The sequence below is a fragment of the Saimiri boliviensis genome, chromosome 14 (assembly GCF_048565385.1).
Source record: "Saimiri boliviensis isolate mSaiBol1 chromosome 14, mSaiBol1.pri, whole genome shotgun sequence".
Taxonomy (NCBI): domain Eukaryota; kingdom Metazoa; phylum Chordata; class Mammalia; order Primates; family Cebidae; genus Saimiri; species Saimiri boliviensis.
In genome coordinates, this window is record NC_133462.1 from 52,585,744 (window position 1) to 52,609,772 (window position 24,029).

At 41.3% G+C, this 24,029-nt stretch overlaps 1 protein-coding gene across 4 annotated transcripts in view; it reads right to left on the reverse strand.

The window, feature by feature from the left end:
* Window positions 1-24,029, reverse strand: part of NR5A2 (nuclear receptor subfamily 5 group A member 2) — a 159,677-nt gene that overhangs the window by 58,663 nt on the left and 76,985 nt on the right. For all 4 annotated transcript variants that reach the window (XM_003938244.4, XM_003938243.3, XM_074385070.1 and 1 more), the window contains 2 exons: window positions 14,116-14,235; window positions 2,868-3,015 (listed from right to left, as the gene is read on the reverse strand). In XM_003938244.4, coding sequence (XP_003938293.1) covers window positions 2,868-3,015; window positions 14,116-14,235 — 268 coding nt within the window. The remainder of the gene's footprint in view (window positions 1-2,867; window positions 3,016-14,115; window positions 14,236-24,029) is intronic.

The window sequence follows — 24,029 nt, forward strand, 5'->3', positions numbered from 1 at the left end:
ATCTAAGACTTTCACATCCATGTCCAGGCTCCTGCCTGTGTCTCCAGCCATATCTGCTGCTTCCCTCAACCCATATCCATCAGCTAACAGTTCCCCCAACTCATTTTGCTCTCTTGCCTTTAAGCATTCACACTGGCCATGCTTCTAGCTTGGAATGCTGCACCTGCTTGGGACCACAGCCCACCTTCGCTCACCAAATCTACTCTGAAAACACGGTTCCATCTCTCAAAGGAGAATACTGCTGCAGTCCTCTCTACACAGCCCCTGGCCTCTGACCAGTTCACAAAATCTTCATTTTCCTCCAGGACCAAAGAGGCTCAAGGCTGGGCTGACATAAAAATATAGCAGGTTTCAGACTCAGGGGACTCGAGGCTTAGGAGGAGGGTCTAGGACAGCAGGTACTGGCTTAGGACTTGGTTTTAATTTTCAAGGGTGACTCTGCTATGATTTCATCCTTAATCACAGGCAAAAATGACATTTAGGGCTAGCTATGGCACCTACGGTTAATTATCTATAAGCTTTAGTAAAGTCGAAATTTTAAAAATTGATTAGCCACTGTTTCTATGGAGTAAAATGTTTTTTCCACTCATAAATTAAAAATTACTTGAATTTTACGGCTGATTACTTTTCTCTTGCTTCTCTAAAAAGAAAAAAAAAATAGGCTTGGCTGGGCACGATGGCTCATGCCTGTAATCCCAGCCTTTTGGAAGGCCTAGGAGGCTGGATCACCTGAGGTTGGCAATCCAAGACCAGCCTGATGAACATGGAGAAACCGGGTCTCTACTAAAAATACAAAAATTAACCAGGCATGGTGGCGCATGTCTGTAATCCCAGCTACTCAGGAGGCTGAGGCAGGAGAATCCCTTGAACCTGGGAGGCGGAGGTTGTGGTGAGCCAAGATCGTGCTACTGCACTCCAGCCTGGGCAACGAGAGTGAAACGCCTTCTCAAAATAAATAAATAAATAAATAAATAAATAAATAATAAATAAAATTTATAAAAAAGGCGGGCTCTTGGCCAGAATTCCATTTACCTTTGATCTGAAAGCCATGCTTTCCCTTCTTCCTTAAGCAACAAATAGACATGGATGTAATGGACATTTAGGCCAGCTATTCACTGGTGCACTGTGGTCCTGAAACGGTTGAAGTGCTCATTGAACAGCAGAGTGTGTGACTGAAGTTCTGGTAAACACACGGCCCACTTGTTCAGGAAGATCATGTTTGAGGTTCAAAGGTTGAAAGCATCTCCGATCTAGCCCAGCCCCCTCTCCATAGTATTAGCAGAAAATATAATCATTTTGGGAGGTGACAAAGGAAAGATAAAAGTGCTGAAAACTAAAGACGGCGCATAGTTCATGTGTACATCTTCAAATGTAATACATTTCTTTAACTAATTTAAAATACCATTGAAGTGAGATGACTCTAAATATTTTATCACTAAGATGCTATAAGATTTCTTACACATATATTACCACATTTTCCATTTAATTACAGATCAAATGTACTAGTTTAAAGACCAGGATCTCACCATAAACCAGAATAATTTGTGCAACGGCAGCATGCAGCCCTATGCTTGCTATCTTAGTTTCTTAACATTCTAAAAACTGTTCTCGGGTAAAAGATGCAGACTTACTAGAACAGAACTTCCCTTTTTATTGTGGTTAATACAGAAACCACACAGGATCCAGGGCTGGCACTGTAAACCTTTGAACACTACGTCTATGAAGTTGTGTTGTCTGTTTAAATATTCAGTAACATTTCTTTTTGCTATATTTATCACATTTTCCAAAATATGAAAATGCTCTTTTTATTTTAAATGTTGACTATATGTGAAAAATTAACTCTGGTTCTATTACTTCAAACTACTCCTTTATTAGCAACAGTTGTACAGTCCTGTCAAGAAGAATTTTAAAAAGTGAAGTACCAAATTTGGAGAGTAGACACATCTGTTTTACTTTGCAGTTTGTTTTATTGTTTTATTCCTTAGAATATGAATTCACAACTATCTTATAACTGAAGACTAAAGAAAAAACATATGTTGGTGAATCTGATTCCTGCATTTTTTTCATTCAAGGAAAGTTGCCTCCCTCAGCTGTCTGCCAATAAGTAATAAATGGACTTGGCAAAAAGTTTATTTAAGTTAGCTTTATTAAGCTAACAAAATACAGAAATCAAGTAAGGGACAGGCAGGAAAATCTGTTCCTTTGAAGTCAATAAAAATCCATCTCCTTAATCCTTTTTTTATTCCAAGCAGTGGTGATTTTTCTCAACTGACTCACTGAGAACCTTGATTTAGCTAATCTGTCTTGCTTAGTTCTTTCTTTTCCAAAGCTTTCCTAAGGAAGCATCTTTCCCCCTGACAACTGTCATCTTTTATACTTGCATAGTAGTGCATCTGCTTATAAACAGTCTCCAGTTAATCCCGATAGAGATTTAAATACAGGTTTTTAATTACGATTCATATTTTAGAAGAATAAAAACAGAAGCAAGTACCAAGATGAAACAAAAGACACATAAAAATTATCAGTGGTAGAAAGATGGCTAAAATTTGATATCATGCATCTTTCCTAAGCCATCTGCTTTAAACCTTTGTCATAGCTTTGTTCAATTATTGCTTATCTGTACATTATGGAAGAAAAACCAGGACTCATTTGAATGAGTCAATTGACTAACTCGTTTTCCATTCCCCAACCTACCCCTACTAAAGGGCTATGCGTCATACAGAAATATACATGAAAATACATTCACGTTTGAAGATTTCATAATTGAAAGGAAGCGCTTTAGATTGCTAGAACAAAAACATACATAGACCACAAGATACTCGAACTTCAGCATCATTTAGCAAGGTTGAGCACAGCATGAGACTTACCTAAACTAAAGAGCACCAAGAATTTCAGACATACAAACTCTCGTTGATCAAACTGGAGAGAACGCAGTTTTGCCACTAACTCCTGTGCGTGACTCATGAGGTTGTTTAGGGTGGCCCCGGCTTGTGATGCTATCATGCAATAGTCCACCTGCAATACGGAATTATAGTGTTACGAACTGTCAGAATCAACAATATATATTTCACTTGTGATTGTTAAGAACTATGGGCAAAGTCAGATTGCAATACAAGCTTTTTAAATATAATTGAGATGGGGGTCTCACTATGTTGACCAGACTGGTCTTGAACTCCTGAGGTGAAGTGATCCTCGGACCTTGGCCTCCCAAAGGGCTGGAATTGCAGGGCTGAGCCACCATGCCTGGCCACAATACAGATGAGATGTTCCCCATGAAAGTAGTTTGAGGCATATTCCACTCTTCTAAAATGCATCAGAATTATTATTATTATTATTATTATTTTTTTTTTTTTTTTTTTTGAGACGGAGTTTCGCTCTTGTTACCCAGGCTGGAGTGCAATGGCGCGATCTCGGCTCACTGCAACCTCCGCCTCCTGGGTTCAGGCAATTCTCCTGCCTCAGCCTCCTGAGTAGCTGGGATTACAGGCACGCACCACCATGCCCAGCTAATTTTTTTTTTGTATTTTTAGTAGAGACGGGGTTTCACCGTGTTGACCAGGATGGTCTCGATCTCTTGACCTCGTGATCCACCCGCCTTGGCCTCCCAAAGTGCTGGGATTACAGGCTTGAGCCACCGCGCCCGGCCAGAATTATTATTTTTGATAAATATAATCACTTTTTATAAGCTTTGTAGGAAACAGGTTTTGGCCGCCTAAATTTTTCAAGCCTATATGCCTTTTATATTAAGAAATTACATCAGCTGGGCATGGTGGCTCAAGCCTGTAATCCCAGCACTTTGGGAGGCCGAGGCGGGTGGATCACGAGGTCAACAGATCGAGACCATCCTGGTCAACGTGGTGAAACCCCGTCTCTACTAAAAATACTAAATATTAGCTGAGCATGGTGGCCTGTGCCTGTAGTCCCAGCTACTCAGGAGGCTGAGGCAGGAGAATTGCCTGAACCCAGGAGGCGGAGGTTGCGGTGAGCCGAAATCACGCCATTGCACTCCAGCCTGGGCAACAAGAGTGAAACTCCGTCTCAAAAAAAAAAAAAAAGAAATTACATCATTACATTAGATAAAAAATTTTAACTCTCATGAATAAGTTGAAAGAAACATACAGTCCATGAAAAGTGAATCCAGAAGAGTATTCTATGTATATACAATGATATTAACTAGTGCCTAAGGAAAATAAAGGCAGATACATTTCTACTTGTATTGTGAGACTACATTTTAAAGTCATCATGGTTCAAGATTGCATGTTTGTGGATGATGAAAGAATCACATTTAAATTATTCTTTCTAGAACAGCGGAAGTGTTCGTTTAAATATTTCAAATAAATACAAATAAATTTTTTTTTTAGTTTTGTTTCCCAAAAAGCATGACATAAAACTGCTGTTCTCAGATGATTACATTAGATTACATCAGATTAATGTTTCTAAAGACAGCAATAACTTTATATAGGAGAATAATTCTGATGTCTGGAAACAAAAAAAGAAAAGGCTTATTTCCCTTTTCATAAAAAAAAAAAAAAAAAATGTTCTGGCTGGGCGCAGTTGCTAACCCCTGTAATCCTAGCACTTTGGGAGGCCGAGGCAGGTGGATCACTTGAGGTCAGGGGTTTGAGACCAGCCTGGCCAACATGGTGAAACCCTGTCTCTAGTAAAAATACAAAAATTAGCCCAGCATGGTGGCAGGTGCCTGTAATCCCAGCTACTGGAGAGGCTGACACAGGAAAATCGCTTGAACCAGGGAGATGGAGGTTGCAGCGAGCCAAGATTGCACCATTGCACTCCAGCCTGGGCAAAGAAGCGAGACTCTGTCTTGGAAAAAAAAAAAAAAAAAAAGTGCTGCTAGGCTCCAACCTTAGATTATTCATGGGGACATACGAAGTTCAATTTATAATAAGTTAAGATGTTGGAATGGCTGTCAGTGATAGCAATGGCTTTGCTGTTGCGATTACGGCGTAATGGAAAAGCCCAGTTGGTACTTGACGCTCTCATCCTTTTTTTTACTGGAGAGCTCTCAGGCAACCAGATAGCCTTTTAGGTGCATTTAATATCTGCAGCAGCAGCAAATTTGTCTGGGAGGCAGGTCCTCGTCTGCCACTCACCCAGAGCAGACTGTATTAAATTTTTATATTTATTGACATTTCATTACCATAATTGACTGCGCCTGCTTCTCTAGGAGAAGGCACAGGGCTGCCTCCTAAGCAGAAGAACTAGTCCCCTGAGTAGAATTTGCAATTAAAAACAAGGCAGAATGGATTTTTTTTATTGTGTAAATATGATGAGTTGAATTTTCAGCTTTAACTAGAGAATACTGGGTGTACAGAAACCTTTTTCAAGAGTGAGAAAAATTATGAGTCAGTGGAAAGACGACCCCCAAAGGTGTCAATCAGTTTATATCGAGTCAACTATGCATGAAAAAGCCACAGTTAACGTGTGATAGAGGAACGCTCTTGCATCATGTACAGCACTGTCTACCTGCTTTATCCAGGTGCTGGCATTGACTCACGAAATTTAAACATCAAGTGTAGTAAGAACTCCTGTGGTTTCTGTCTCAGAGTGTGTGAAGGAAGGGTCGGTACCTGGGTAACCTGAACCCTGAGCTGGAAGGAGACGGGACAAGCTGCTGAACTCTGCGGAGCATGCTGGGATTATCTGCAGAGCACACGAAGTGATGTCTCAACTATCATTTTGCCAGTTCTCCTACAGGAGAACTTTTTACTTCAAGGGAAGTCCTTACTTTAAAAAGGTGCCTCTGTTTACAACAGCAAAGACCTGGAACTAACCCAAACGCCCATCGATGATAGACTGGACAGGGAAAACGTGGCACATATACACCATGGAATACTATGCAGCCATAAAAATGATGTTTGTGTCCTTTGTATGGACATGGATAAACCTGGAAACCATCATTCTCAGCAAACTGACACAAGAGCAGAAAATCAAACACCGCATGTTCTCACTCATAGACGGTGTTGAACAATGAGAACACATGGGCACAGGGAGGGGAGCATCACACACTGGGGTCTGTCGGGTGGAAATAGGGGAGGGACAGAGGGGGGTGGGGAGTTGGGGAGAGACAGCATGGGGAGAAATGCCAGATACAGGTGATGGGAAAGAAGGCAGCCAACCACACTACCACGAGTGTATCTATGCAACAATCTTGCATGTTCTTCACTTGTACCCCAAAACCTAAAATGCAATAAAAAAAAGAGGGAAAAAAAAAAAGAGAGAAGTTATGTAACTCAAAAAAAAAAAAAAAAAGGTGCCTGTGCTATAAATTCTTTAAAAACCGCACATGGTCAACTACTTCAGACAATAATAATACAAATTTTACTGAGACTAATGGGATAGAGGAGTGAATGAGAGCAGGAAGGCCTGACGGGGCACCCGCGTGGCAGAAGCCTGAGACTAGGTAAGAGACCCGAGCCAATGCTGCCTCTTACAAATGAAGAGCCTTGAGCAAGTACGTATAAATCTCCATCCCTTGGTGACGTCATCTTTAAACAAGGCAGTTAAGTTAGGTGATAATAGTAAGATACCTCCCACTTCTGTGATTATCAAGAAATAATCATAGATGGGACAAGACTATCAATTTAAGCTTGGAAACAATGGAGTGCATTGCAGCTGTAACTTAACATATACCCAGCGCATTTTAGTAAAACTCACTAGTTAAGATCCAGGCACAGTGGTTCACACCTGTAATCCCAGCACTTTGGGAGGCTGAGGCAAGTGGATCATCTGAGTATGGGAGTTCAAGACCAGCCTGGCCAACATGGTGAAACCCCATCTCTACTAAAAATACAAAAATTAGCTGGGCGCGGTGGTACATGCCCGTAATCCCAGCTACTCGGGAGGCTGAAGCAGAAGAATTACTTGAACCCAGGAGGCAGAGGTTGCGGTGAGCTGAGATCACACCACTGTACTCCAGCCTGGGTGACAGAGTGAGACTCTGTCTCAAAAAAACAAACAAAAAAGAAAACAAAAGAAATCACTAGTTAAGGCCTGAACCTGGAAGACCGTACTAAAATGAGACATAAATACGTTGGTATGAATTTTCCATTATTAAGATGGAGTTAATGAAATATTGATGTGTATAGTTCTAACAGGTGTATGTGATAAGTTCAAATACTAGAATTTCATACTTTAAAATGTAGTACACTGTAACAGAAAGGAATCTAATTTGTTTCATATGATTACATATTTAGTGAGAGGCCTTTAGTGAGATGGACCTCAAAAAATCAATTGGCTTACCAACAACTTTATAGCTATACATTTATTTACATGCTAATTTGAAAGCTCAAACATGCTTATTAAATGGGGGCCTGGAAAACATTTCTTTCAAGGATAATTTATCAAATTGCACAGCTCCGAAGAAGGAGGGTGATTTATTCTTGAAACAGCATACAGCTCTCCAACTTCCTTACATTTTATTACAAACATAATTATATGTTCATTGTTGAATACAGAGTTTGTGCTCATTTCATGAGCAGCTGGCCTTGTCTTTTATGTACTTAGTAAAATTAATTTATTGCTCTCTTACGTGCAATCTTTGTGTCATTAAATTCAAGGGAGATATTGAAGAAATACTCTAAACTGATGTCCCCTTTGGATAAATTTCACTCATCGTGAAAGTAGAAACAGTTTTAGCTAAATTGCTTTTAATTCTAATCACTAAAATTTTGATGACTTGTGTATTGTAAGATGCCTGTCATTTTAATATGATACACAATAATAGAAGATGATAAGTTGCCAGTAGACCTTTCCCTTAGGATGATGTTACAGTGGCTGTTAATTAGCTACAATATGCAAATACTGAAACCTGACCCCACTTCGAAGTACATTATTATTTTATACATACATAGATATATGTGTGCATATGTACATGTATAGTGTTTGAAATATCGGATAGAAAAGAATTCTTTTCATAACTATAAGTTGCTACTATATAGAACATTTGAAGTGCTTAATATTATTGATAATCATAATTTCCTTTTTACTTAATAAGGCTCTTTAATATACCTTTATGTAGATGCCTGATTCAAAAACACAATTAAAACATAATAGGTAACTTTAGGGTTAAGTGAAACACTGAATTCTCAGTTTAATATACAATGTACTGGTGTCCTGGGCTGCTCTTTGCAGTGAAAATATTTCAGTTTCTCTAGTTCTGAATGAACTATGAACAGATTCAATTCTGCAAACATTTCGTGAGCAAACTTGTGAGCCACTGGGCTTAAGAGAAAGCCTGTGCTATTTTATTTACCTTTTTTCTCTTTTCAAGCTCCAAGGAGCAGTTTCCTGGTCAGTCCCTCATTTTTTAAAACCCAGGCTACTCTTTTTCTTCCTCCTCTGCTCTGACAAATTCGCCATATTATTTACAGTGAGCTGTATTTAGTAAGAAAAAGCCAGGCCAGTCGCGGTGGCTCAAGCCTGTAATCCCAGCACTTTGGGAGGCCGAGGCGGGTGGATCACGAGCTTGAGAGATCGAGACCATCCTGGTCAACATGGTGAAACCCCGTCTCTACTAAAAATACAAAAAACTAGCTGGGCATGGTAGCGCGTGCCTGTAATTCCAGCTACTCAGGAGGCTGAGGCAGGAGAATTGCCTGAGCCCAGGAGGTGGAGGTTGCGGTGAGCCGAGATCGCGCCATTGCACTCCAGCCTGGGTAACGAGAGCGAAACTCCGTCTCAAAAAAAAAAAAAAAAAAAAGAAAAAGAAAAAGCCAGAAGACCAGGCTATGGAGCACCTGGGGTCTTGCATTTCTCTGTTTGTCTGAATGGTCACTATAAAGCAATGTGTACATGTGACATACATGGTTTCAACATGGTAGAAAATCACCGTCTGGTGTTCTCTTTGTGTTGAGACTTTGTTCCTGATATTGTGGACTAAGGCATACTTAATATTCCTATTTGCTAATCTCAAAATCCTCAGTATTAACATTTTCATTTATTCCAGAAGTAAACATTTTCTCAACAGGACAGTTGGGAAAATACTAGAAGTAAACCTGGACATCTATAATGAGTGAATTGGGAATATTGTATTTCTCCTGGCTGAGGCTGGAAAAGGTGGTGAGTTTAGTTAAAGTTTCATTCAGTAATTGCTTGTCACTGTTGTTCTCACCTAGAAGGATTTTAAGCAACAGTGTCTCCCTCAACCTGCAAAGGAGTAGAATCAAATATCCTCACTTTAGGGGTAAGTCACTTCCTTATAGAAGCTGAATCATCTGGACAGCTTTGAACACCCCCCTCGTTCTCTTTGTACTTCCTCCTCTGAAATTTCCCCACACTTCCTCTGACCCTGTGTAATGGGGCTTACCTGTGAAAGTACACAGTGCAAAGCTCTATGCAAAGGGCAGTCATTACAGGCATTGATTAGGTGGATGAATTATGTCTCTTATCACTATTGGCTGCAGGGCTGTGTCTAATTTTTTCCCCCTTACATCTTTGATCTCCCTTCATTTATCAAGCCATCAGAAGCATTTGTTTTAAACTAAGTTAAAAAATGTATTTATCTCCTACAGGTGAACACCAAGCTGCCTTTAGGGGAGTTTTGCATGCCGTATTGGAGTAATACCATTTACTTTTCCCCCATGATATTAACAACATGGCCTTAAAACAGTGCATCATGGAAACATACTTCTAGGGGTGTTTTAAAGTTCACATTCCACACAAATCTGTGAAAGTAGTCAATATGTCTCTGGAGCAGGTGAGTTATTTTATTCAGAAAAATGAGAAAAATCCTAATTTAAGATATATGTTTTCTTCAAAGATTAGAAGAGAATTCAACAAAAACAGTTGATTCGAGTGATGGCATTATGAGTGATTTTTTTTCTTAGTTTTAGTTTTTTTTCTCAACATTGAAAGAATTTTATAACACTAAGCAATAATCACATTAAAATTGCTTGTGAATAACTTAAATTTACTGTAACAATGTGCTTATAGTGCCATATAGAAAATTCCCTTCAAAACAAACTACTAACTAAGTAAATCATAAAAAACTGTATGCATTTAGTCTCAATAAAAAAGGAAATGAGGCCGGGCGTAGTGGCTCACACCTGTAATCCCAGCACTTTGGGAGGCTGAGGTGGGCGGATCACCTGAGGTTGGGAGTTCAAGACCAGTGTGACCAACATGGAGAAACCCCATCTCTATTAAAAATACAAAATTAGCTGGGCACGGTGGCGCGTGCCTGTAATCCCAGCTACCTGGGAGGCTGAGGCAGGAAAACTGCCTGAACCCAGGAGGCGGAGGTTGCGGTGAGCCGAGATTGTGCCATTGCACTCCAGCCTGGGTAACAAGAGCGAAACTCCGTCTTAAAAAACAAAAACAAACAAACAAAAAACCTGGGAGGTAGAGTTTGCAGTGAGCTGAGATCGCACCATTACACTCCAGTCTGGGCAACAAGAACGAAACTCTGTCTCAGAAAAAGAAAAGAAAACAGGAAATGAATTTGTTTTGCTCAGAATTTCTATAGAGTCTGTCATGCACTGGAATTACACGTGAACACCAAATGAAATGCTTGCATGAAGGTGACCCTCCAGCATCTGTGAATTATCCAGATCTACAGTATGACATGTTGGTGAAGAACAGAAACTCTGGCACCAGTCTGCCTCAATCTGACCATCTGTTCTACCACTTACTGGATGTATCTTGACCTTGAATCAACCACTCCATCTCTCTTTGCCTTGGTTCCTTATCTGCCAAGGGAAGATAATAGTCCTTTCTTCCTAGGGCTGTCGAATCGATAAATGTCACTCTTGCACTGGCCTAGTTTGGATGACTTCTGATTTATATGTCAGCATTTCACAAAATTCTTCCTGTAATTCTTATTGCAGTTCTCTCAGGTAAATACCATCATAGTACCCACCAGACAGCTGAGGATACTGAACCTCAGGAGGTACAGGGACTTGCTAAAGATAGCCAGGACATTTTCTTTTCTTTTTTTTTTTTGAGACGGAGTTTCGCTCTTCTTACCCAGGCTGGAGTGCAATGGCGCGACCTCGGCTCACCGCAACCTCCGCCTCCTGGGTTCAGGCAATTCTCCTGCCTCAGCCTCCTGAGTAGCTGGGATTACAGGCACGCGCCACAATGCCCAGCTAATTTTTTGTATTTTTAGTAGAGACGGGGTTTCACCATGTTGACCAGGATGGTCTCAATCTCTTAACCTCGTGATCCACCTGCCTCGGCCTCCCAAAGGGCTGGGATTACAGGCTTGAGCCACCGTGCCCGGCCTTAGCCAGGACATTTTCTAAGGGGGACATGAAAATAGGTTGTTCCAATTCTAAATTACACCGTACGTGTGAATCTTAAACACACACACCAGAGAGCACATATTGTGCACTAATAAAGAAAATACACTCTAACCACAGCTCAATTGTTATGGAATTATAAACATAACAGGAGCAAGTTCTTTATTTATTTTTTGCTCCCTTCAACTACTTTCAGATCATAAATGTGTGATATGAAATATATATATACGATATATGTATATATAAAACTCAGACTGTCCTGAGTAGACTCCATTAGAATGACCCCAGATTGCCTCTTCTTATGTATCTAAAAGTGAATACAGTACATTAAAGTGAAGCTGAAATAGTATATACGTATTAGCAAACTGCCAAGCCAAAAGAATTCATATGAAAGGAAATTAGCATTACAGTCCACAGGTAGTCATATAGATATTTTATTCATCAGTTTTAATTACCTTCTTAAAATTGGTCTACTTTAAGGACTTTATTGTTGCCGTAGCAAAAATCTAATTTTCCCATCTTTACAGTCAGGGAAGTATTTATAATTCTCAAAAAAAAATTGTATTTAATTTGTTTTAATCAAGCAGTAAATCAGGTAATATTTATCATGTACCTAACATATTCAGCTTTGTGATAGGTCCTGTGAGGATACAATAAAGGAAGTACACGTATATGACCCTGCATTAAGATATCTGTCTCACTCTGATAGAGAGGTTTTATGCTTTTGAAGTCTCCCTTTGTGGTACTTTTGCTGCCATCCTGTGAAGTGTAAGAAGCACAGAGATAAGTTCAAGATGTTTTGTCTAGATATTCCACAAAAGAAAAGAAAGACGTCTACTATAATTGCCATAAAGGAGAATGTCTGATTACAATAAATCATTACCAGGGTAGTCACTGGACTGGATGAAAAAAAGTGAAGGGCGGGGCTTTGGCAGACCTGTGGCACACTTTAAAGGGTGGGGAGGGGGGCTGGAAGAATCCAGACTGCAGGAAACATAAGGAAATGACTATTTCTCCACCACAGAGTTTTTCATTCAGTTCTGATGACAAAACACAAAGCACCAGTAACTGATGCGAAAAACTATAATACCAACGACTCCTGGATTGGTCTTGGTCTTGAAAATCAGACAGGCAAGAAATGCACTTTTCTCTACTTTTTAAATAGTAATTACCCTCACCCACGGGCAGCACTTAAGGCAAAATGAAATGTGAAATAGGAAGTGTTTCTAAAGAGCAGGAATGGGAGTGCTTTGAGAAAAAGAACAGCACAAACCCATTTCGTTTCTGAAACTCAGAAGGAAATGAAATCAAATTAATTTGTGGGCCCAGTCCTGTACTTCCAATGCAGCTCTTAAGTTGGGTGAAAGCGGGAGGCACCTCTAATGATTAGGCTCTGAAAATGGGTACATTTCCTCCAAAGACTTGGGTCCCACAATGAAAACATCAAACAAAAGTCTGACAGCACAGAAAGGCAAACCCATTGAGACTGTATTTTCTCCTCTACAAAGCTTTTCTCCTGAGAGGTCCAATAGCAAGGACCAGATAGTGATGGAGACGCTTGAATTGACCCCATTCGCAAAAACTCAGAATAGTGCTTGCTTTTAATTTGATTGGGAAATCTCGATTTATTAATAATACAGCAAATGATGTGAAGACATCCCTTCATTTCTAAGTAGCACTGCTGTGGTTTCACAGCACATAAACATTTATGGCTGGACGTAAAAGATCATGGTGCCTGAGTACTGAAGTCACCGCTGCTGAATGAATGATGCAGTGGTGCCCTGAATAGGTACGGCCAGGAGTGAAGGAATCACTGTGTTCCACGCATGTATTTAAATAGCTCATCAGCTGTAGAAGGGAGGGTAAGAAACTGGAGAGACTTGCCTAAATTCTTGTAAAGTTGCAGTTAGGTCCATTAAGTAGACTCTCTGTAAAGACATCCACAAAGCTGTCCCTCCTCCTTTAAGACTTTGTTCAAATGTCACATTTTCAATAAAGTCAAACCAACCATTCCTACCTCACAGTACAACTGACGGGTCATGCTGCAACACACATCTGTGGATGAGTGTTGATTTTTCTCTAATTGGTTATTTCTTTTTTTTTTTTTCTTTTGTTCAATAGCACTTTGACCTCTTATTACAGGTGTGTTTCTTAGTAGTATTGTTTACTAGCAGCTTCTCCCTGCTACAACATTAAGTTCCATGAGGGCAGGAACTTTTTAATTTTGTTCACTAATATATACCAAAGCCCCAGAAAAGTAACTAGCACATAGTAGGATGTTCAACAAATATTTGTTGGTCAAACAAATATCTGCTCGGAAAACTACAGGACCTAACGGTAATTTTTTTCTTTTTCTCTTTCATTTGAATGGCTGTATCTTGATAACTGAAACTCCTCTCCCTTCTCAATTGCCTTTATACCAATTATGTCCGTTATTCGTGACATCTGAATCCAATTTGTTTCCCAATATCGTTACAAAATAGTGATGATTCCACAAGTGATAAGGATGTAAAAGAGTCAACAAACAAGTGTCGTAGGTTAAAGCAGAAGCTTGAGGAAAAAAGTCCTGGATACTAATCATTACATTTGATTTGCCTGTTCTTTGGACCCTGTAAGCAGAACTTTCAGTCCCACGGACTGGAAGCAGCAGAACGCTTATGATTATATTTGCTTTTACAAGTTTAACTGTAATCATCAGAGCAGGAACAGAGTGCACCAAGCCATCTTTTCTAAATTATTGGCAGCCAATCTCTCCCTTTCAAAGGACAAGAGTGCTTCTGACCTAGTTAAATTCCTGCCGTTCTGAACATGCTTAATAAAAAAAGATGCTTTTTTTTTTTTTGGTCTCTACACTCACTTGTTGCCCAGTAACCAGGAAGATGGAGCCTTCCTTTCCATGTACCACTTGTCGGTAAATGTGGTCGAGGATTAAGAGCTCACTCCAGCAGTTCTGAAGCAGCTTCATTTGGTCATCAACCTGCAAAAGAAATAGATAAAAAAAAATGACATTGTTATTCACTACTTTTTTGTTTTTGTGTAATTCCCAATACAAGAGGACTCTATACAAATAAGAAAGTCTCCACCCACAGTCACTGAAGCATAGGAGCTCAGAATTGATTCATTCTCCTGACAATCATGATTTTCATTTGGACATGAAACATTTTTTAGGGCACATGTAGATACTTAAGCTAAGTATTTATAATCAATGAACTGCACTCCATTACATCGGTCTGCCTAACGTGAATAGAGCTTTTAGAAGTAGGTCCAGACGCCTCAGACTGTCCTGAGTAGAGCCCCTTAGAATGACCCAGATTGCCTATGCTTATGTATCTAGAAGTGAATACAGTACATTAAAGCGAATCTGAAATAGTACATAGATATTAGCAAACTGCCAAGCCAAAATAATTTATGTAAAAGAAAATTAGCATTGCCGCCCACATGACTTTTGGAGACAAAACGCACTGGTTCTGCGACCAGTGTGAACGGCCAGTGCAGTCGTGCTGGACTGAGGAGAACCCTCACCAAGCACGATGCTGGGGCTAACTGGAATTTCTTTATAATTTGGACAATTTTCCCACGAACTCGCTAAACTTCTGTTTTCTTACCTGAAAAATGGGTCTGAGAACAAGATCTTCCTTACAAGGTTGCTATGAGGATGACAGTGAAAAGTGCTACGTTATTGTGGACATCGTGCCCTCCAGGGGACTGCATTCTTCAATGCTGAATGACATCTACCTCACGTCCAGTCCTCATATCTAACTATGCACAGCGTATTTATCCATTTCTGTAGCTATTTGTATCAGTTCGCTTTTTGTTTTGTAGTGTTTACCAGGCAAAAACCTTGGTGCACCCAAATGTGACGGCCATGTTTAGACACATACACTATACATTACTGAAAAAACAACTGACATTTATGTCATGTAATTTTTTTTTTTTTTTTTTTTTTTTAAGACAGGGTTTCACCATGTTGGCCAGGCTGGTCTTTAATTCGTAACCTCAGGTGATCCACCTGCCTCGGCCTCCCAAAGTGCTGAGATTACAGGCGTGAGCCACCACACCCAGCCGTCATGTAATATTTTTAAGAGCTTTTGTGTATTTTAGATTTGACTTGCAAATGCCTTTGAAGTTAGCAGACCTGATACCCATTTTTTTGAGATGAGAAAACAGGAGTGTCAGAGAGGTTCAGGGGATATATCTAAAGAATTACTGGCCAAGTGCAGTGGCTCATGCCTGTAATTCCAACACTCTGGGAGGCTGAGGTGGGCAGATGACTTGAGGAAAAACAAAGATTTGAGGCACAATTCCACACTTTCTAGCTAGGAGAGCTTGGTCAAGCAGCTTAATTCTCCAGCCTTATATTTTCTCACCTAAAAATATGTGAGTTGCTGGGCACAGTGGCTTCATGCCTGTAATCCCAGCACTTTGGGAGGCCAAGGTGGGTGGATCACAAGGTAAGGAGTTCGAGACCAGCCTAGCCAACATGGTGAAATCCCATCCCTACTAAAAACACAAAAATTAGCCAGGCATGGTGGTGCATGCCTGTAATCTAAGCTACTGGGGCTGAGGCAGGAGAAATGCTTGGACCCGGGAGCTGGAGATTGCAGTGAGCCAAGATCATGCCACTATACTCCAGCCTTGGCGACAGAACGAGACTCTGGCTATATATATATACACACACACACACACGCACACACACACACACACACACACACACACACACACACATATATATATGAGGCAGGTCTTGTGAAGATGCAATGAGATAATGGATGGGAAAGCCCGTTTTGAAGCGTAAAGCAATACACAAGTGAAGAGGTAACAACTAACTGCAGGGCCACGTCAGTGCTGTTTAGAAGGGAAAAAGACGTGGGAGCTGTTTTTCTCTATCCTGGATTTCCCCTCTGGAGTCCCTCTCCACGAACACGGCGTTCGTGGAAGCCTGTCTTCCCCTCCTGAACTCCGTCTCACTCTCTGTTCCCTTCCACTGGGTGTGGAAGCCGCTTTCCTCCCCTGGATTCCGTCTTTCTGGATTCTCTCACTCAGTGTGAGAGTTAGCTATTTTTCTCTCTCCTTCTCCGGTCTCTCTCTAAATAAATAAATCACTTTCTACAAATGAAAAAGAAGGGAAAAAGAAATTATTTACAGAGATCGAAGCTATAATCAAGCTCTGTGATCAGGAAAAGGCATTCCCGAGCCCATCTCCAGCAGAAATGTTTCAAACCAATATGTTCTGACCAAAACAGCTCCATTCATTAAGTATATAGCTATTGTTGAGAGCCAATTCTTCGGTAGTTGTAAGTGCCAGGCCCTGGCATATAAGGGTGGACAAGATCAACACAGTCACTGCCTTTTAGAAAATGATTCTAGTGCAGGAGAATGTTCACCCAAACAGTATTCAGTGGTTTAGTTGACAGTAAGAGTTCACATTTTTCTTTAGAGAAAAGGCTCTAGAATGTTACATGGTTTGACAGTCCAGACGGTGGGCAGCAGCTTAGGCAATGTGCTCAAATGTTCTCTGCCAACAGCTGACCCAAGGAGCTGTGGCCTAATGACCTAGCAATATGTATGTCATTGCATGCAGAGCAGATTCCCGGAACAGACCCTCTCAGGTGCAAAGGAGTGATTTCAAAGCCAAGTGCACTTTGCTCCCTCTGGGTTTTATTATATTCTCACACACTATCAGCATCTTATTCCAAATTTATTAGTCTATGATTGTAATTTGGTTTCATTATATTGTTCTTCTGTGATGTGAAGTATTAGTTAGGCATTTAGCATTTATTTCAGGGAAGCCCCAAATACTTTACTTTGAAATTGGCTCCCTAAAAACAATGACTATACATGCTGATGTTGCATTGAATTTCCAAGTGGGTGGGGGACTATAGAATCTCCAACGTCTGTTTATGGACACCTAAAAAGGATTCCAGCTTAAGAACCTACTTATACAACAAGAAATTTATGATTCCCATCTTGCAGATGGAAAAAATGGAAGCGCTAAGAGACTGTCTTCTGACCACGTACAGAAGGAGAAATGGTGAGTAAAAATTAAGAAGTATGCCAGCCAGGTATGGTGGTTCACACCCACAATTCCAACACTTTGGGAGGCCGAGGTGGGAAGATTACTTGAGCACAGGGATTCAAGACCAGACTGGGTAACAGAGGGAGATTGCAAAAAATGGTAAAAATTAGCCAAGTGTGGTGGCACACACCTGCTACTCCGGAGGCTGAGGCGAAGACTGCTTGACCCCAGGAGTTCGAGGCTGAGGTGAGGCATGACTGTGCCACTGCATTCCAGCGTGGGTAACAGAGCAAAACCCTCTCTCTCTCTCTCTCTCTCTCTCTCTCACACACACACACACACACACACACACACACACACACACACACACACCAGAAGTATGTCTTCTAGAGCCATCTCATAAGGGATCTTCCTCTTCATTTGCATTTGATGATTCCTGTTCTTCACATGTAACTTGACAGAAATAGTTATGGTAACAAGAGCTTGCCACAGTTAAGGGATACTAAAATTTTAAGACAACCATCTGATGGCGGAGTGCCATGGCTCACACCTGTAATCCCAGCATTACACAGCAAAACCTCTCACTAGTGGATCACTTGAGGCCAGGAGTTCAAGACCAGCTTGGCCAACATGGTGAAAACCTGTCTCTACTAAAAATACAAAAATTAGCAGGGTGTGGTTGCTCATGCCTATAATCCCAGCTACTTGAGAGGCTGAGACAGGAAAATCGCTTGAGCCCAGGAGGCAGAGGTTGTGGTGGGCCGAGATCATGCCACTGCACTCCAGCCTGGATGACAGATCAAGACTGTCTCAAAACAAACGAAAACACGCAAAAAACAGTCTTAGCTTTCTTTTCTTTTAGGATGCTGAGGACACACTTCAAAATCTTCATATCCCCTTTTCCTCTACTTCTCTAAAACTTGCAGGAATAGGTGACATTGAGCCTGTTTCCTACAACTGGTGCTTCATTTCTATTTTAGATTCTGTACTGTTCACATTATCCTGTCTTCCTTTGTGTCTGCTAGGGGATCTCCTATAATCCCCCTGCTTTCAGGAAGTATTGAGATTGTCTGCTTAGTTTTCTGGCCTCCCTGAGGGCAGGGGCAGATTCTGAAGCTACAGCTTCCAGGGCCTTCCATGGTGCCTGGTAGAAAAAAATGCCACTTAATAGATGCTGGCTAAATGAAGGAACATATGACTGAATTACTTTTACTTCTGCAATTTTCAGTGTGTCTTGCGCAGCTAGCCCACTGCATAAGCAAACAACTCGTTCATTGTTTGTAGAATTAATGACAATCTTTACAGGGCAGTGACAACCTCAGCAACTTGCATCTGACCCTTCTCGCACGTGCCTTGCAGGGCTGCGCCCATAGCCGGCCCTTGGTTAAGACTCGACTGGTGGTAATTTTAACACCCAACCCCCCGCCACCCGCACGATTGATTCCTTGTGTTAATACTCTCCGAGGAGGTTTTCTATGCCAACATTCCATTTCATTATTTTCCATAATTGATTATGTGATATTTTATATTATCTTGAAATTGGTGAGTGTGCAGCTTCCAGGTGCTTTGGATGACATAGCTTTTATGCAGCCCTATGAATAAAAAAAAAATAGAATAAATGTGATGGCTGGCTTGTTCCCTATTTCTAGATGAGAAATGTTGGCAACTTTGAAAATTTTCTCTTTTTTTTTTTTTTTGAGACGGAGTTTTTGCTCTTGTTACCCAGGCTGGAGTGCAATGGCGCGATCTCGGCTCACCGCAACCTCTGCCTCCTGGGTTCAGGCAATTCTCCTGCCTCAGCCTCCTGAGTAGCTGGGATTACAGGCACGCGCCACCATGCCCAGCTAATTTTTTGTATTTTTAGTAGAGATGGGGTTTCACCATGTTGACCAGGATGGTCTCGATCTCTTGACCTCGTGATCCACCCGCCTCGGCCTCCCAAAGTGCTGGGATTACAGGCTTGAGCCACCGCGCCCGGCCAGAAAATTTTCTATTTTTTAAGACAAACAGAGTTATGGGGTTGTGGACAGAAGAAGGCAGGGAAGAAAAATAATCTACTTCTAAGCAAATTCTCCAGGTATTAATGCTGTCAATAAACAATTTAGAGTAGCATCTGGGGGTTCTGGGAAGAAAACCAGTGAAGTATAAACTCCACATTACACAGAAAACCTCTCACTAGTGGTTAGTAATACCACCTCATATAATCTTGTGTTATGAGCTGTAATAAAAGGAATGACTTATCTCAGAAACCTAGTTACTCATCAGAGAAACTATTTATATTGATATTATAGATGAGAGTGTAAAGGAATACAAGTCCCATATTGTTACAAAGCACAACTTCCCACAGCCCAGAACGTTAATCATTAGAAACTTGTGCTTTCTCATAAGAAGAGTGAATCTGGCCAACAATTAGAAGAAGAAAAATGTGTAGATCTTTGTCAAGCCCACATTTAGCTTATCAAAACCTTTTCGTGACCCCCTCCCATTTACTGTTCACCAGTCCAGCAAGTGAGCTGTTATTTTACTTTCTTTATTGCGGAGGCTTTTTAAAATTGACACCATGGATCCTTGACTTCCTGCACTCAAGCGGTTCTCCCACCCGCTTGAGTGGGAGGCCTTTTGAACAGATAAGACCACTGGAACTCACCGCCATGCCTGGCTAATTTTTTTTTCCTTTTTTATAGAGATGAGGTCTCACAATGCTGCCCAGCCTGGTTTTGAACTCCTGGACTCAAGGGATCTTCCTGCCTTGGCATCCCAAAGTGCTGGGACTATGGGTGTGAGCCACGGCGCCTGGCCAGTGGCTAAACTATCTAAACAGTGGTGAAGAAAGATATTTGAAAGAAAACAGTCTACGATATGGACTGGTACTTTTAAGTAGACATGAATTCATTTCTCATTCCTGATTGTTAATTTTGGTATGTCAGGTCTTGTGTTAGAAACTTGAGGAAAAACAGATTGTTAAAATACAAACCCTGCCTTCAAGAAACTCACACTCCAATGAGAGGAGACAGAAATGTGAATCCATTATTATAATGCCATGTGCACAGGAGAAACGGGAGTACTTTATGCCATTCCACTTCTTGGGGAAGCGTCCTGAGGGTCAGAGAAGGATGTGCTAAAGCATGTTTTAAATTGTAGAATCACTTAATAAACTTGTTTTTTCTTTTCTTCTCCGTGTTTCCTGTTAGAATAACCCTTGGGACAAAGTATAATTTAGGGGCAAAAAAAAAAAAAAAAATGAATTTGGGCGAGGTGGCCCACGTGCCTGTAATCCCAACACTTTGGGAGACTGAGGTAGGAGGATCACTTGTATCCAGGAATTCAAGACCAACCTGGGCAACACAGTAAGACCCTGTCTCTACAATAAAATAAAATATAATAAAAAGCTAGCTAGGCATGGGGGCACACGCCTATGGTTGAAGCTACTCAGGAAGCTGAAGCTGGAGGATCACTTGCGCCTAGGAGGTCAAGGCTGCAGTCAGCCATGACCATGCCACCGCATTCAGCCTGGGCGACAGAGCAAAACCCTGTCTCAAAAAAAGAAAAAAAGGCCAGGTATAGTGGCTCTTGCCTGTAATCCCAGCACTTTGGGAGGCCAAGATGGGCGGTGACTTGAGGTCAGGAGTTCAAGACCAGCCTGGCCAACATGGCGAAATTCCTTCTCTACTAAAACTACAAAAATTAGCCGGGTGTGGTGGCCAGGTACCTGTAATCCCAGCTACTCAGGAGGCTGAGACAGAATTGCTTGAACCCGGGAGGCAGAGGTTGCAGTGAGCTCAGGCCATGCCACTGCACTCCAGCCTAAGTGATAGAGTGAGACTCTTAAAAAAAAAATAGAAAAGGAAAGAAAATGATTTTGAAGATGCTTCAGAGTCATTACAAATTAAGTCCAGCTATTATTCTTTCTTTTTTTCTTTCTGGCAAGGAAAAAAAAATCCCTAAGGATGAATTTTCATCTCTTTTTGTAACAATGATGACATTTATAGAAGTTTGTTCTCAAGACGGGAGAGAAAAATTAAAACCCAAACAAATCAAAATCAACTTAACATATCTTAATGAGAACCTGCTTTGGGTGGGGCAGACAGACAACTGCGTTAATCCTGTACTGTTTTCATGAAGAACACTGACGATTATCTGCAACCTCTGTAATAAACTGCTACAAAGTCCAAGAAAAAATGATTTCACATTAACAATGATTAAACAAGCACTAAAAACACTACTGTACAAGAGAACTAACAGCCAGTAAAACCCCATAGTCAATTGTTGCAATACCCAATAGATTTATAACCAGAAGTTCTTCCCTGCCCAGAGATAACTGGGGGTGATTCCAATGTGCTTTCTAATTGTGCTGCTGCTGTTCCATAATACAAAGTCCTGTCTATCAACACTTCCTCAGACAGCTAAGCTATTCTGACCCCTTTCTATGTTTCTCCAGGGGAGCAACAAAGGATCTCCCCCAACCTCCTTTTGCCAGATCTGGACTCTCAGGAGGAAAGCAGGAGGTGGAGGGGTTTAATTTCACATCTACCTCTTGTCCATTCCCACCAAACCCCACTTTCCATTGATTTCATCTCCCATCTATGTCACGACAGATGGTCCCCGGAATCTGGACCTACATGTCTCCACACTTTTTCCTCTTGCTCTGTTTTATCATATACAGTTATTACCGCTATCTCTTTTGGTCACACTGTTCCTTTGGACAATCACCTCTTCCAAATTCCCTAGACGTCGAAAGTCTTCACCAAACCAGATCACCCTGATCAGTGTCTGCTGGGAATAGATGATCCGTGTGCTTAGCGTACGCTGGGAATAGACTGTCCGTGTGCTTAGCATACGCTGCAATAGATGATCCGTGTGCTTAGTGTACTCTGGGAATAGATTGTCTGTGTGCTTAGTGTATGCTGGGAATAGACTGTCCGTGTGCTTAGTGTACGCTGGGAATAGACGATCCGTGTGCTTAGTGTACACTGGGAATAGACTGTCCGTGTGCTTAGTGTACGCTGGGAATAGATTATCCATGTGCTTACTTCTCTTCCAGCCAAGGTTGGCCTGGGGCAGCCAGAAACTGAGCAGTTGCCTCTGACTGTGAGTAACCGGCTTTGTTGATCCTGCTGTGACATGTGAATACTATTTTTTAAATGTGAGCCGTATAATGAAAACGATGGAGAAGTTTTTCTTTAAATGTCCTTTCCCATGTTAACTTCAGCTCTTACTACATCCTAGTTCTTCGGTAAGCATTGCCTATCTGCTGAAGGTATCTTGTCACTTGTTACTTCTGCTACCACTGTTGGGAAACCCTTACATTGTACTCTCAGGCACTGTCCTAAAAGCTTTACATGAGGGCCGGCACAGTGGCTCACGCCTGTAACCCCAGCAATTTGGGAGGCCGAGGCGAGCGGATCACCTGATGTTAGGCGTTTGAGACCAGCCTGGCCAACGTGGTGAAACCCAACCTCTACCAAAAAAAAAAAAAAAAAAAAAAAAAAAATTAGCTGGGCATGATGGCATGTGCCTATAATCCCAGCTACTCGGGAGGCTAAGGCAGGAGAATCCCTTGAATCTGGGAGGCGGGGGTTGCAGTGAGCAGAGATCACATCATTGCACTCCAGCCTAGGTGACGGAGTGAGAGTCTGACTCAGAAACAAAACAAAACAAAAAGGAGCTTTCACATGCATGAGCTCATCATAACAACTCGATGAAGCAGAACTTATTATAATCCCCATTTTACCGATGAGGAAACCAAGGGGTAAAGGTTAAGTAACTTGCCAAATGTCACACAGCATTAAGCAGCAGAGCCAAGATTTAAAGAGTTCATGGTCCTAGCAACAAGACACTTAGCATTATACCTAACCTAAAATATCCATCAATGCATTGAAAAACCATTCTAAAAGCTGCCTCTTTCAGGAAGTCTTCTCTGACCAACTCCATCCCATATTATCATTCCTACATTCAGGTAACCTTTTGTAATATGTTAACCTGCATTAATTGATTTGGGTTGTGCAAAATTCTTAGAGTAAGGGGTTCAAAACTTGAGTGTATATAGACTGACAGTTAAACACAATAAGCTTTCACTGTCTTGGAGGCCAGACCCATCATCTGGATATCAGTGATTATGGCATAAATTAAGGAAGATTTTGGTTTCTTTCCAGCTTGTAAAATAGATGCACAATGCAGGTCCTTGGGATAGAAGGGTCAAGAAGAAAGGGAGAAGATGAGGGATATACTTTTTTTTTTTTTTTCCCCGAGATGGAGTCTTGCTCTGTCACCCAGGCTAGAGTGCAGTGGCATGATCTCAGCTCACTGCAACCTCCACTTCCCATGTTCAAGCAATTCTCCTGCCTCAGCCTCTCAAGTAGCTGGGATGGCAGGTGCCTGCCACCATGCTCAACCAATTTTTGTATTTTTAGTAGAAACGGGGTTTCACCATGTTGGCCAGGCTAGTCTCGATCTCCTGACCTTGTAATCCGCTTGCCTCGGCCTCCCAAAGTGCCAGGATTATAGATGTGAGCCACCGGGCCGAGCCAAGGTGAGGGATATCTATAGTGCATACTCTGTGGCTCTCTTGAGGTCATTTAATGCAACTTCTTCCTTTATAGATTGCTTTACAAAGCGAAGAGGGAAAAAAAAAAAAAAAAAACCTTATAGAGGCTAAAATGTCCTTGGGTCCTTTTTGGCTGGCTGCTTCAATCAGGCAATTGGCCAAAGAAAGGAGGAAAGAATTCAAATGGCCTAAATATTACTCACCAGAAGTA